At 42.0% G+C, this 16026-nt stretch overlaps 1 protein-coding gene across 1 annotated transcript in view; it reads left to right on the top strand.

Annotated features, from left to right (window-relative positions):
- The window catches only part of TRPC4 (transient receptor potential cation channel subfamily C member 4), a 176153-nt gene that overhangs the window by 145417 nt on the left and 14710 nt on the right, over nucleotides 1-16026 (top strand). The window contains exons 7-9 of the mRNA XM_064173376.1: nucleotides 1184-1497; nucleotides 4076-4271; nucleotides 5913-6107. Coding sequence (XP_064029446.1) covers nucleotides 1184-1497; nucleotides 4076-4271; nucleotides 5913-6107 — 705 coding nt within the window. The remainder of the gene's footprint in view (nucleotides 1-1183; nucleotides 1498-4075; nucleotides 4272-5912; nucleotides 6108-16026) is intronic.

The raw sequence follows: 16026 nt of genomic DNA, 5'->3' as shown, positions 1-16026 counted from the left end.
ACAGACTTCACCTGATTCCCATGACTTTTCAAACATCATGGGCAGTGGCTTGACAACTACATTAGACAATTTCCTCAGGAATCTGGGATGCACCCCATCAGGTCCAGTATATTTATGTATTTTCAAGTTTCTCAGGTGGTGCAAAACTACTTTGAGAGCAGTCACCTTCTTTGAGAGTGAGCCCTGTATAGATATGTGATGCCTGCCTATGTTGTTTCTTCTGGCCCAAGAAACATAGGCAAGCTTCTTACTACTGTGAGCATGCTCAGCAGCTCTGACAGATCCATCTGGGTGTTGTGGACTAGGTAAATACATATGAGTACAGACCACACTATAGTCCCTCTTTGAAATCTGCTTAATATTACAGAATGGCATGACTGTAAAGTGCTTCATAGCGTAGACTTTGTCCTCTGATACATTCTGTAAAACAGATTAATGAGTCCAAGTAAATAATAATAATGTCTGCCACAGTAGTTAAGCCTCAGTTCAAAGTAACATCTTTCATCTTCAATATTTTTTTTTAATAGAGCTTGAACAATAAAGAGTCATAGATCCAGGGATCAGACTCTTTGATAATGAGACACACAAGCAATTTGCCATGGTTCATTAATAAACCCCTTTTTCATTGTTGGTCCAATGTTAGTGCTCAAGTGATATCCTTGATTAAATGGTTTTTTTCCAACTTGTCAAGGTTCTTGCATGTTTCTATCCTTCATTGTCATATCTGCATTCTTCTCCAAGGAAATAATTTTCATGATTTTTACAACTGAAGTTTCTATAAACCTAAAACCCTGGGTGTCCAAAAGCTATTTGTTTTACTCTGAATTTGAATTGTTAGGCATGACTTTGCTACTGTGAAAATTATCCTACAATTGTTGTGGTTGGAAAAGACCTCGAAGTTTGAGTCTGTTATAACCAAAGGCAAAACACAGGCAAAAAACCTAAAAAGCCTAGACCATCCTGCAGATAAAAATGAAGGTCAAATGAAGGTCAGGTGTATGTCTTGTCTTATGCCCACTTTTCATTTTGCTAAAATAAAAACTCTCAGGAGGATATGTTCTTTCCAAATGATGTTTAGATTTATTGTGCTATCTACAGATTAATTGAACTGAATATAAAGAAACCGAAATACTTGTGTAAGTAACAACAGAGAATTAATTTCTTCCCTCCTGCTTGTTTTCAGTATAGTGGGTTAGTTCCACGGGAGAGCTGGGACATGTGGCATCCAACTCTGGTGGCTGAGGCCCTGTTTGCAATCGCAAACATCTTTAGTTCCCTACGCTTGATCTCATTATTCACTGCAAATTCCCACCTGGGACCTCTGCAGATATCTCTAGGAAGAATGTTGCTGGACATTTTGAAGTTTCTCTTCATATACTGCCTTGTGCTGCTAGCTTTTGCAAATGGATTAAACCAGCTGTACTTCTACTATGAGACAAATGAACCTGGCAACTGCAAAGGCATACGATGTGAAAAGCAGAATAATGCATTTTCAACGTAAGTAGCTGATCTATTTCTGTCCTACCCCTTTGCCTCTGATATTTTAACCACACAGATGTCATTTACAGGAAAGAGGTTGTCTGCTTTCTGCTGGATGTCTTGACAGACACCTAGAAAGTAGCCCTAATAATAAAAATCATAGAATCATAGGATCAGCCAGTTTGGAAGAGACCTCCAAGATCAGCCAGTCCAACCTAGCACCCAGCCCTATCCAGTCAACTAGACCATGGCACTAAGTGCCTCATCCAGTCTTCTCTTGAACACTTCCAGGGATGGTGACTCCACCACCTCCCTGGGTAGCCCATTCCAATGGCAAATCACTCTCTCTGGGAAGAACTTCCTCTTAACATGCAGCCTATACCTGCCCTGGCACAGCTTGAGGCTTAATAATACTACCTCACTCTGTAATAGTGTTTTATCCATAGCTAAGTGAAGTCTGTACAGTTCAAGATACCTCAAAAGATAGAAGGATATGATAAAAAGGAGAGGGTGATTACGTGAGATTGGTATGTATTTAGAATTAAGAGGTAAAAGGTCATCAGATCAGAGCTTCCTTATCCAAGCAGCTGTCACTTTGCATTTCTTCCATGTTTGCTTGTAGGCATAAAATGAACTTAATGTTCTAAATCATTCTTTGTGAATGTGATAAACTGAGGCGGGAGAAGCATTCACTCTAGGCTCTACTGAGCTTGAGTCTACTCTACACAAGCAAATACTGTATTCTAATTTTTGGTTTGAGGTTTATTTTTTTTTCTTTCACTTCATCTTTTTTACTTCACTGTTTTGTAGTTTATCTACACTACCAAAATACTACCAAATGAATACCTCTTGTCTACTTCATCTTTTAGCTTCCAATCTGAATCAAATTCCTGCTAAAAATATCTGTCGCTTATTACTTTCTGTAAATCATGTCTAGGCTGGTTTTATTTATTACCAGTGCCTTCCTTCTCAAAGTAAATAATTTTATTAAAATAGCACTTTCTGTAGCATCTGAACCAAGTATCTTTGCTCAGGCACAGTATAATTATCTTTCATATTAATAACATCCTATGCAGGTCTAAATTTTGTGTGATATGAACAGAGGAGCACATGGAAATTTTTTCAGAGATGAACACTAAGGGAAGCAACATTGTTTATCTGGGAAACAATGAGGGCAGCTGCTTCTAGTGCCAGAAGGTGGTGTCAAGGCAAACTACAATGCCTTTCTACAGCTGTGAGCAGGAGAGAATAGAGGGTGTTCAGTTTGTGCTCAGACAAGTGTAAACTGTACAAGAGGCTCCAGACTAGTACTTTAACACTCAGTAGAGTGGTAGAGCAGATATTCAGTAGAGTTTCTGTAGGTAAAAGCATACTGCACTCTCAGGTATCTCTCTGTAGGTCATCACTGGGTTTCATGACAGTTACGTTTCACAGATGCTACTGTTTCACAGATGCTACAGCAATGGTGGGAAAAGGGATGAAGGGTTAAATTTTGCTCAGTTCTGGACAGTAGGTCCCAGTGTGCAGGATGACCCAAGGTGGAACATGTTCCCACATTTCTGCAACCTTGCTACTCCCAGTCAACTGAGGACAGCACAGGTGGCTCACACATCCTGTCTGATTAACTTCACCTATCATGAAGTGTAAAGAGATAGGCCATGGTGAAAGTTCACTCCAATGAATGTCAATATATGGGACCAGACAAGAAGAAAAAGTTGCTCCAAATTTTTCAGTAACAAAGGGTCTAATCAGGGCCCATGTTTGTGACACTAGAGTGTAGCTGGACATTGTTCAAAAGTTAAATGTCAAGCTGCCTAGTTGCAGAGGACATTGTTACAGTTGGCTGTTGTTATTTAAATTCCTAACTGTTGTCCCAAACTTCTCTGAAGGAATATCATATAATTTAGTTATAAAAGCACAAATTTCATTTCAGAGCAGCTTGTTTTTCTAATGTCTCCATTCTTTGCAAAATAAAATACATGCTAATGATAGTGTCATTCTAATTGTACAACTCTTATTATCTCAATGGTTCTGAGTATAAACCAGAAATTGGATAAACTGACAACATCCAAGTGTCAAAAAAAGACTGGATGAGTCACTTTAGTGCTACAGTCTAGTTGATTGGACAGGGCTGGGTGATAGTTTGGGATGGATGATCTTGCAGATCTCTTCCAACCTAGTTGATTCTATGATTCTATATATGAAGATACCATAATTGTTTTAGCGTCTTGGTGAAACAATCATTAGGTTTCTACTGGAATTTTATTCCACCCTCTGTACTCAAGGCAGAGGGTCAAAATACTTCAAAAGCAGATATCCCAAATAAGATCTCTAAAATTATATTTATCCTTCAGAAGTTAGAACAAAATCGACCTTATTGCTTCTCATCTGAGCCTTGTATAATTAAAGGTTCAGATGTGAAGCATTGAGCCATTGTTCCCTCAAAGAGATATTATGTATATGTTGCCTGTGTTGTGGTAAGTATCATCCATCTCAAGCAAGCCAAGAACTGTTGTGCATTTGGGGAAAACCAAGCAGTCATAAAAGTACAGGTATTGTTGCTGAACAGCTGTTCCTTTTGGGGTTTGTTTTTCAGATTATTTGAAACACTGCAGTCATTATTCTGGTCTATATTTGGACTCATCAATCTCTATGTGACCAATGTGAAAGCAAGACATGAATTCACAGAATTTGTCGGGGCCACCATGTTTGGTACCTATAATGTAATCTCTCTGGTTGTTCTACTCAACATGCTGATAGCCATGATGAACAATTCTTACCAACTTATTGCTGTAAGTTGTTCTTTATCCTTCGATCATTTATAATAGATACCTTCCCTTGATTCATACAGCTCATTTTTCCAGAAATAATTCTATTTTACAGACTGGATATAGGAACAGATTTGTCTGATTTGTCCCAATTATTTTGTACTGCTGTGGAATGGCACAGAAATCAGACTCCAGATAAACTGGCCAGAGGAGCATTTCCATGCAACTCTGAATGGGAAAGAGGTGGCCCTGCTCCAAAAGTCAGCTCACAGGTTGAGGTTACCCTGAAGCTGCAGGCAGGTGATATGGATTACAGCCCTGCCCAAGATGCAGGTCCTCTCCCAAGAGCCTCCCAAAGATTGTTTTATCTCTGCTTTATTTGTAATATATTATATTTATTAATGTTTAAAAGGCTTTTTTTTGCCTTTTTTTTTTAATATAGAATGAATATGCAGTTAAAAAAATATTGACTATCCATGTTTCATGGACAATTTTGCACCCATTAACAATTAAAACCTTTTATTCAGCAGTGTTGTTTCCTTTTTTCTCCTTTAATGAAAACTGGCCTTATCCTTATCTGAGCTATTGGTTTATTTTCATTTCTTATCTGTCTATTAACACAACTAATGAAAAGAAACACTGATTTGTCATATCATAATTGAAATTTGATCATGCAGAAAGCAAACAAATAAAATAAAGTTTTGTAAATGTGCTTTTCTTTCCTAATATGGAAATTACACTTTTTTTCCCACAAAAGAAATACTGACTACATATATTTATAGAATGCTTGTTGGCAAAGTCTGTAACACAATATCTCAACATACTACCATTCATGAAAATTCAAACTGCATGTAGAGTGCTTTTCCTACTACCACTCCTAAATTACTAGTTTGATAACTTCATCTCTGGCTAAATATTGACCTGTAGTTTTAAGTTCTTGGCTACTCTGCTGTACAAATATAATATTAGTTATTTCAACTGCTTGTTCAGGTACTAATATTTAGCAATCTTTCTGTAGACTTTAACACTTTTTCTAACATAAAAAATATGCAGTATTATGCAGAGACAAAAAAACAAAAATAACAACAACAACCAAAAAAAAACCCCAAACCCCACCAAAACCAAACCACTCCACCAGCTATTCCAAATGCAGAATTCTGAAGTAAGAGGGATAAAAAAGGATAGTTGGTTCAACAGTTTTAAATAGCCTCATGATTTCTTGGGTAACCTATTTGTGAGTTTCTGGGACTAGCAATTTCTAAGAGAGCACATCAGACTTATGGACTTGTTGAAGCTGTTACATGGCTGAGTAATTAGTGATCCATGTGGAATAATGATGAGCTGCTTTTATAACAAAACATCTCTGTCACAAATGTAACATTTTTCCTCAATTCTTGTGTAATTATCCATTGTTGTTGAGACACTTTTAATTATTTAAAAGCCTGTAGCAAAGATAGAAAGGTTGAAAGTGGAAATAAGCTGTATGTACCTAGCATCTCTTTACCGAAGTAAAGCAGCTTAACTTTGCTTTGTGTTAAAAACCTTCTGTTAAAAGAAGATGCCAGTATTCCAGTAATAAAATTCATTAACACCAAGGTTGGTCTAGTTTGGGGTTTTCAGATATCTCACCTCATTTACAATTCTGGGGTTGTTTCTTATATACAGGATCATGCAGACATTGAGTGGAAGTTTGCTCGAACAAAACTCTGGATGAGTTACTTTGAAGAAGGAGGAACTCTACCCACTCCCTTTAATGTCATACCAAGCCCAAAATCTCTGTGGTATCTGATCAGATGGTTATGGAGACACCTTTGCAAGAAAAAAATAAGAAGAAAGCCTGAAAGTTTTGGAACAATAGGGGTAAGTCCTGTGTTTTACTCTACCTGTAGTCCTTTTTTGCTGTATAGGTGCACTTTCCTCAGCTTTATAGAGCATCAGAACTGTCAAATAATGTGCATATGAGTTAGAGAATAATTCTAGCAAAGAATGATTGGGTTTTTTTGTATCCATGTCAGTGTATTTGAGAATACATTCTTGTGCAATGAAAATATGAACTGTGACTGTGCCTCATCTACAGGTAATGCAAGAAATATAAAAAGCAATACAGGTACAAGAGATCAAATGTGTCTGCCAGTACCAAATGTGTGCTTGATGATCTCTAGCTTAAGTGTTACAGCTTAAATATCATTGACATATCATGAACCACATACTCACTTATAAAGTACCTGTTATAGAATATATTGTCTCTTCTGTCTCTCTCTTTCTCTCTCCATTTAATGAAATCTGTTTACCACAAAAGCATTCTTACCAAAAGCTGCTCCCACTGAAGAAAGCATTTTGAAAGTGTATACAATTACTTGGAATTGCTTACTTGAATGTACAGGTAGACTTATTTCAGAATCTTATTAATACCCAATTCTAATAGTGTTGATTAGCAATGAAGCTTCTAGAAAAGAAGAGGGGAAAAAGACACTCAAGGGGAGCAAGAATGGTCCTGCAGCTGAATTCAGTAGATGCCTGTGTAATATCTCAGCCACCGTCTTCCACTGGTAACTGCAGTGGGTAAAACAGATCTGAATTTGTCTCTCCCAGCTTTACCCAATTGAGATACCTCAGTCAGTAGCACAGTATTTCTGTATTCAGGCAACAACCTAACCCACCAACAAGTAAATCACTCTAGTTATGTTTTCTGCATTTCCCACAGAAAGCAAACCACTCCCTTGGTAACTAGACTACAACTCCAACATAAAGAAAGCTCTTGTGGGTAAAATTTGTGTAATGGCTCTTTCCCTTGTCACATAGAGCTTTGGCAAATCTAAATATTTTCAACTCTGTTAGGAGCTTAGACAGCAAAACATTGAGAGTATGAGAATGTTTCGTGTAGGTAAGGAGAAGAAGAAAGGGTTATAGACCTCATGGTGTTGACCCTAGTAGCAAAACTACCTATCTTTTCTTTGTATTTCTACCCAGTTTCTTGAGAAGTGAATAATAAGGGTAGGTTTTTAGCTACATATTTTCCTGTCATATCCTGGCATTCAATGTAAACACCAGATATACTTGGAGGAACAAGGGGTGTTCAAAAACATGGTGAACAAGAAGCTGGACATGAGATAGCAGTGCACACTTGCAGCCCAGAAGGCAAACTGTATCCTGGATGCATCAAAGGAAGTCAGCACATCAAGAGAAATAATTCTGCCACTCTGCTCTACACTGCTGAGAGCGTACCCAGAGTACTACTTCCAGCAGTGGAGTCCACAACACATGAAGGTTGTGGACCTGTGGGAGAAGATCCAGAGAAAGGCTGCAAAGATGATCAGTGAGCTGGTGCACCTGTACTATGAAGACAGGCTAAGCATTGTTCATCCTAGAGGAGAGAATCATAGAATCACAGAATGGTCTGGGATGGAAGGAACATCTAGAGGTCATCTAGTCAGCAAGGACATGCCCACTAGATCAGGTCACCCAGGGCCCCATCAAGCCTCATCTTGAATGCCTCTAGGGAAGGGTCCTCAATCACCTCCATGTTGCAGTGCTCCACCACCCTCATAGTAAAGAACTTGTTCCTAACATCCAATCTAAATCTGCTCTTCTCAAGCTTGAACCCATTGCCCTTTGTCCTGTCACTGCAGACCTTTGTAAACAGCTTCTCTCCATCCTTCCTGTAGACCCCCTTCAGGTACTGGAAGGCTGTTATTAGTTCCCCCCAGATCCTCCTCCTCTCCAGACTGAACAACCACAGCTCCCTCAGCATGTTCTCATAGCAGAGGTGGTCCAATGCTCTGATCATTTGCATGGCCCTCCTCTGTACCTGCTCCCTCAGGTCTATGTCCTTTCTATAACAAGAGCTCCAGAACTGGATGTAGTACTCAAGGTGAGATTTCACCAGAACAGAGTAAAGTGTCAGAATTAGCTCTCTGGATCTGCTGGCCACACTTCTTTTGATGCAGCCGAGGATGTGATTTGCCTTCTGGGCTGCAAGTGCACACTGTCAGCTCATGTCCAGCTTCTCATCCACCAGCACTCCCAAGTCCCTTTCCACAGGCTGCACTCTAACACCTCAACCTCCCAGCCTGTACTGACAGTGAAGATTGTTCCATTCCAGGCGTATGACCCTGCACTTGCTCTTGTTGAACTTCATGAGGTTCACCTGGGTCCACCTCTGCAGCCTGTCCAGGTACCTCTGGATGACCTCCCCTCCCTCTGGTGTGTCAACACCAGCACATGGTTTGGTGTCATCTGCAAACTTGATGGTGCCCACGATCCCACTGTCTGTGTCATTGATAAAAATATTAAATAGCACAGGTCCCAGAAGATGCCAGCAAGACCATATAGCAGTATTTCAGTATCATAAGGGCACCTACAGGAAAGCTGGGAAGAGATTGGATACAACGGTATCTAGCAACAGGATGAGGGACAGTGGTTTTCAACTAGAGCAGGACACTTAGGTTGGACATTAAGAGGAAATTCTTTACAATGAGGGTGGTGAAATACTGGAACAAGTTACCCAGAGAGGTGATGGTGATCCCATCCTGGAAACATTCAAGGTCAAACTTGATGGGGCTCTGAGCAACCTGATCTAGTTAAAGATGTCCCTGCTCACTGCAAGGGGGTTTGCCAAGATGACTATTGAGGGTTCCTTCCAACCCAGGTCATTCTATAATTCTATGACAGAGGAGAAGAATAATACAATATAAAAGGTAAAGGGTTTTAAATGGATTTAAAATGGGTCCTGCACCTGAGTCAGTGCAATCCCAAGCACAAATCCAGGCTGGGTGGCAAATGGCTGGAGAGCAGCCCTGAGGAAAAGGACCCGGGGGTCTGGGTTGATCAAAAGCTCAACATGAGCCAGCAGTGTGCACATGCAGCCCAGACAGCAACCATGTCCTGGGCTGCATCAAGAGAAGTGTGACCAGCAGGGCAATGGAGGTGGTCCTCCACTTTTGCTCTCCTCAGACCCCACCTGGAGTACTATGTGCAACTCTGGAGCCTCCAACACAAGAAGATCATGGAACTATGAGAGCGAGTCCAGAGGAGGGCCACAAAGATGTGGTGGTTTGGATGTACCCCGCCCCCCACACACACACACTTTAGAAGCACCCCACTAGACTCAGCCGGGCTCTGGGAATATAAATGAAGCTATTTATTTACAGCTAGCACAATGTACAAGCAGATATTTACAGTATATACAGTTATAGACAGAAATATACAAGGTAAAAAGTAATACAGAAGCACAACTCCCCTCCCAGAAACCTGAGTCCCCAGGAGGGGCTCTCAACCACCCCTGCACCTTCTCCCTGCCCTTCTCAACCTTACCCCAGTCCTGAGGAAGAATAGAGGTTCAGCCAAGAGGTTAAGAAGCAAAGGTGAGTGGCAGGAGAGGTTGGGGAGATGTAGCTCAGTCAAAGCCCAGACCGAGAGAGAGAAGACAAAATGTCGAGAGAGTTATCTAATGTTTACATTCTTCTTCAGCGAGACTCTGAGGGAAGGAGACATCACCATTGTTTGTTTTTTTCACAGCCTATGGTCTAGTTTTTCCTACCAAAACATTCTAGCCTGCTTCAAACTAGCACAAAAGACAATCAGAGGGCTGCAGCAGCTCTGCTATGAGGACAAGCTACAAGAGTTGGGGCTCTTCAGCCTGGAGAAGAGAAGGCTTCAAAGAGACCTTGTAGTAGCCTTCCAGTATCTGAAGGAGGCCTACAGACTGGATGAGGGGTAATGGGTTGAAACTGGAAAAGGGGAGATTTAAAATGGATTTTAGGAAGAAGTTCTTTACAGTGAGGGTGGTGAAACACTAGAACAGGTTGTCCAGGAAGATAGTGGATGCTCCCTCCCTGGAAGTGTTTCAGGCTAGGTTGGATGAGGCTTTAAGTGACCTGTTCTAGTGGGAGGTGTCCCTGCCTATGGCAGGGGGTTAGAACTGGATGATCTTTGGGGTCCCTTCCAACCTAAACCATTTTATCATGTCAATCATATCATTACCATATAACATAGTATAATACTTGTAGATAGGAAAGAAATAGAACAGGAATCTTTTAAGAATGCAAATAAAACTGAAACAAACTAGTAATAGTGTACAAGAAGAAAGCACTGAAAATAAACACAAGAAAAATTAATTTTAGAAAAGCAGTGAGGAGAGACAGTGATTCATCTAGAAATAAAAATGAAAGACATGAACTAGCATGAATGGTGAAGAATTTCAGGAAAAAAACATCACTGTGTAACCTAGCAAGGAACAAAGTAAATGTAGAGACCAACAGGAGGAGAAACTGTGAGGTTTTGTTAGAAAGAGAAAATCAAGAGAGTGATGTACTTGTGTGTGTGTGGGCAATGCTTCTAGGCATTTGTTAAACATTTGGTAGGGATGATTAGCTAGTGGAAACTGATACAGTGATATTGAAGTTAATGGAGTGATGCCAGCATCAATCAGCTGAGGTTCTAGGATTGGTTAACATAATATCCCTCTTTGACTGTAACAGATCCAGAATGCTCTTCTACATCCCAGCAAAATCTTCATGACAGTATCTTCTGTCAGGTTTTACATTCGAGATAAGAGATTTGGGTATTTTTGTCCTTTTTTTTTTCTCTCTCTCAAACTGCAAGTCTGGGAGTAAGTTCACTCCTGTCTCTGTGGCATAATAAAGGGATAGGATGAACTCTGTGCTGAATGGCGTGGTGAAAAAGGAGTTTCCGAAATACCACTCCCTGGTTCCAAAGGCTGCCTCCTGCAGGAGTACATATATGTCACCTTCTACAAATTAGCAGCTTGTGGTTTGGAAAACTGGTATAACAAAGGGTCACAGGGCAAGGGGACTATGCACAGAGTTGGTTTGGAACTTCTCCAAATACAGTTCTGTATTTTGTTAATTAAAACAATAAAAACCCCTTAACCCCAAAACTGTTTCACAAATATATACCAGATTCAAAGAAGCTTTTGTTGGGTGAGACTTTTCAGCTTCAAGATGGAATTTGTGTTTGAATTCAGAAAACATCAGGTGCCACTTCCTTGCAAATAGCAGATAGCTTGAGCTAAGAGATACTCAGATTAATTTCTGTTCTCCGGTGGATATTTAGTTATTTGCCTCAAGTAGAACAGCTCTGACAGGAGGGATTTCTATCTTTCCATCTCAAAATCAATAAGACTCCAGGAGGGAGTTCTCCTGGGAGGACAGAAGTAAACCTGAACTTTCTCATAACAATATGTGAACTGCTAATTACTGAACTGCTAATTACTGAACTGCTAATTACTGAACTGTTTGGGAGTGGAGAACATAGGTGAGGGAGAGATGTAGCACATTGTTAAATTATTTGCTGTACAGTATAACTTTTAAAATGTGGTTTGATGAGAGAATATGGAAATCCCAGTCTGTGATATGACTGCAGTCGTATTTGCAGTTTCCATTACAGAATAGGTGCTTAGCTGCAAATTCAGCTGAAATGCTGCTGAAGCAGAGGGTTCACCAGAAAAACCATCATGGCAATAAGACTTCCAACTGGCTTGTCGCGGATGGGGATTCCCAGTACCTACGGCAATTAGGCGGAGGGGAGAAATTAATTAATGCGAGAGGATATTTATAAAAATATGTATTTATTAACTTCCAATATTTCAACTCTCGCCACCCCCAACCACTGAACTTTACTATTAAAAAGATTCTTTACACTGTTATGAAGACATTCTAGGATATATATCTACAGAAACTTATTAATAACTAGCAAACATTCAAACTATTAACAGAGAGAGTTTCCCTGCGGCTCAATGCTGCCTGAGGTCTTGTACTGTTTGACCAGCAAAGCTGACCTGAAAACTGCTCTCTGCTGTGTGGCAGAGGTAATAGAAATTACAGAGGCATCTACTCAAAATTCTTATCAATTATTAATCACCCTCTGGGGCTGCGTCAGCCTATTGCAAGTGTCCAATTCTTCAGGATCTCTGTCTGTGGACTTCAAGGCTGGAATCCTCCGGCGTCAGGGGAAATGGTAGGCTCTGGCCTTACTGCTGCTGGATCCTGCTGGCTGCTCTCTCCAGGAGTATGCAGGCAGGATCTCCAGGTGCAGGGGCAGGATTCTGTGCAGTCTGAGCACGGGAACAACGCTTGCTCCTCAGGCCGATCGAACACAGACAAGTGGGTCTGCTCCCGGCAGCCCACGGCAATGTGCACACCAGGCACTCATACAAAGGCAGGCAGGCAGACAGGCAGGCAAGCAAGCATGTGACAGAGCTGCAAGCACTGTGGGGCAGGCTGCACGTGAGCCTGTGCTCCCCTATTTATCAAATGTGGGCCAGGAGTTAATGGTCTCATTGGCCACGCGAATGAACCAATCAGGCTGGCAGTCAGCCAAACCTTACCACACTGGGTAAAACCCACAGGCCTGGACTCCAGGTATGGGAGTCACATGGGCCCAGCACCAGGCAGGCCCGAGCTGGGCGTGTGGGGACTTACACAATCAGGTGTCCCTTTGTTCTCGTTTACCCCTGGTGCAGGCAGAGAGACATGTCCAGGCAGAGCAGGCATAAATAAGCCTGCTTTTGGGCCTACAGGCCCTCCACAACATGCCTGGGAAAAAGTATCTGACCAGGCAAATTTAATCCACACATCTGGATGTCTCATAAAACTACAGAGTTAGAATCATAGGCTCATATAATGGTCTGGGTTGGAAGGGGCCTTTAGAGGTTATCTAATCCAACTCCTCCTGCAGTCAGCAAGGGCATCCTCAACTAGATAGGGTTGCCAAGAGCCCTGTCAAGTCTCACTTTGAAGATCTCCAGGGATGGGTCCCCAACCACCTCTCTGGGCAAACCGTTGCAGTGTTCCACCATCCTCATAGTAAAGAACTTGTTCTGCTCTTCTCTAGTTTGAAGCCATTTCCCCTAGTTCCCCACTGTTGCTCATCTTGGCAGGTTTGCTTTTCTTAACCTTCCTTTTCTGATTTGTGTACCTATAGAAGCCTTTCTTGTTTTTCTTTACATCCCTTGCCAAGTTCAGTTCCAGGTCTGCCTTGGCCTTCCTGACCTTGTCACTACACAACCAGGCAACATCCCTATACTCTTCCCAGGGTGCCTGTCCCTTCTCCCCCATCATGTGTAGTCCCAACTTGTTGTTTAGTTTGACTAACTACAACAGAAACATCATTAAGGCAATCTGAATTTCAGACACTTAGTAATTTCTAGGGTATTGTGTATCCAAGCTCCAAAAAGGGATAAGATGGGGGCATGCACTATGCAGTCTGACTTCCACATTCTGAAAACCTGTCTATACCCATCAGCATGAGAGCCACTATTCACTCCAAACAGTTTGGTCTCCAAACAGTTTGGGTAGATGTGAAATAGATGCTGTTAACTGGATTTTCCCCAAGAGATTAAGTCATCAGAGAAAAATGAACATACCATGGTGGCTTCACAGTTTGTCCTGGGGAAATATGCTGCTTTCTGCCTTTGGAAAACTTATTCCTATGATCCAAAACTCAGCCATCCATAGCTCAATCTTGGGTTCCCAGAACCTCTTCCACTGTACCAGCATACTGCATCACAAATTAAATTTAGAAACTGTGCCCTTTCAAGTGCAGTGGAGAGTTTTCTCTGTCTTTTGTTTTGGGATCTCAAACAACAGCTCTCTGACACCAGCTCACTGGAATCTCCCCTGTAATATCTCTGGCCTCAGAGCTACAGGATAAGCTCTGTAAGACTTGCTTCTTTTCTCTGAGACCTGAATTATGAACTCTGTTTCCTTCCCTATGATTAGTACTGGGGAAAAAATAACTATAGAAATGTTTTCAGGCTGATTTTCTTACGTTGGCTATATGGTTACATCGATGCCACGTTGTCTGCAAGGCAGAGCTCAGATTTCAAACCATTTTGTTCTGAAACCTATAAATGCAAACTTTCCAAGTAGGAAACTCAGTGGTGATATACCGCAGTGTTTTCCAGTATAAAAAGCAATCATATGCATCCAAATACCATGTCTATGCTACAGGATAAAAAACAGATGATAGGCACAATGGAACTGGCTTGTTAAAGCTAGTATTTTTCAAGGATCAGCTGTGATGTCTGTATATGAAAACTTAGATGCATTAAATGTATCACCAAAAACTCACTGTAAAAATATAGATACAGGTACACTTGAAAATTCATTATCATAGAAACGGACCTCAAAGATCATCTAGTTTCAATGCCCCACCATAGGCAGGAACACCTGCCACTAGAACAGATCACTCAAGGGCTCATCCAACCTAGCCTTGAATGCAATCTTCCTGGGCAACCTGTGCCAGTGTCTCACCACCCTCACTGTAAAGAACTTCTTCCTAAAATCCATTTTAAATCTCCCCTTTTCCAGTTTCAACCCATTACCCCTCATCCAGTCATTACAATACCTTGTATATAGTCCCTCCCCAGCCCTTCTGTAGGCCTCCTTCAGATACTGGAAGGCTACTACAAGGTCTCTTTGAAGCCTTCTCTTCTCCAGGCTGAAGAGCCCCAACTCTTGTTGCTTGTCCTCATAGCAGAGCTGCTGCAGCCCTCTGAGCATCTTTGTGGCCCTGCTCTGGACTCGCTCTCATAGTTCCATGCTCTTCTTGTGTTGGAGGCTCCAGAGTTGCACATAGTACTCCAGGTGGGGTCTGACAAGAGCAGAGTAAATGGGGAGAGTCCCCTTCGCTGCCCTGCTGGCCATGCTTCTCTTGCTGCAGCCCAGGACATGGTTGCTGTCTGGGCTGCACATGCCTACTGCTGGCTCATCATCCCATGAGCTTTTCATCAACCCAGGCCCTCAAGTCCCTTTCCTCAGAGCTGCTCTCCAGCCATTCACCACCCAGCCTGGATTTGTGCTTGGGATTATGCCAAACCAGCTGCAGGATTTTACACTTGGCCTTGTTGAATGTCATGAGGTTGGCCTAGGCCTACCTCTCCAGCCTGTCCAGGTCCCTCTGCATGGCATCCCTGCCCTCTAGGAAGTCAGTTGTGCCACACAGCTTCATGTCATCTGCAAGCTTGCTGAGGGTGCACTTGATTCCTCTGTCCATATCACTGACAAAGATGTTCAACAGCACTGGTCCCAGCACTGACCCCTGAGGGACACCACTTGTCACTGGTCTCCAGGTGGACATTGTGCTGTTGATCACCACTCTCTGCATGTGACCATGCAGCCAATTCCTTATCCAGTGAGTGCTCTACGCATCAAGTCCCTGTTTTTCCAGCTTGGTGCCCAGGATGTCATGTGGGGCAGAGTCAAATGCCTTACTCAGGTCCAGGTAGATGATGTCAGTTGCCCTTCCCTTGTCCACTGTTGCTATGACTTCATCATAAAAAGCCACTCAATTTGTCAGGCATGATTTGCCCTTGGTGAAGCCATTGCTGGTTACCACTAATCACCTCTGCTTTGTTTTCCATTCGCCTTAGCAGAGCCTTCAGCAGGATCTGCTCCATGATCTTGCCAGGCACAGAGGATCTGTAGTTCCCGGGGTCATCCTTTATTCCTTTCTTGAAGATGGACATTATGTTTGCCCTTTTCCAGTCAGCAGAAATTTCACCAGTCTGCCATGACCTTTCAAATATGATGGACAGTGGTTTAGCAACTTCATCTGCCAGTTCCCTCAGGACCCGTGAGTGGATCTTGTCAGCCCCATGGACTTGTGCATGTTCAGATTCCTTAGGTGCTCAGGAACATGATCTTCAATTATAGTGGGCAGATCTTCCTTCTCCCAGTCCCCCTGGGACTTGGACATTGTGGCTGGAGCCCTTGCTGTTGAAGACTGAGGCAAAGAAGTCACTGAGCACTTCAGCCTT

This window comes from Pogoniulus pusillus, chromosome 3 (assembly GCF_015220805.1).
Source record: "Pogoniulus pusillus isolate bPogPus1 chromosome 3, bPogPus1.pri, whole genome shotgun sequence".
In the NCBI taxonomy this organism is placed as follows: Eukaryota; Metazoa; Chordata; class Aves; order Piciformes; family Lybiidae; genus Pogoniulus; species Pogoniulus pusillus.
The sequence above is the reverse complement of the archived record's forward strand: the minus strand, read 5'-3'. Positions and strand labels throughout refer to the sequence as shown.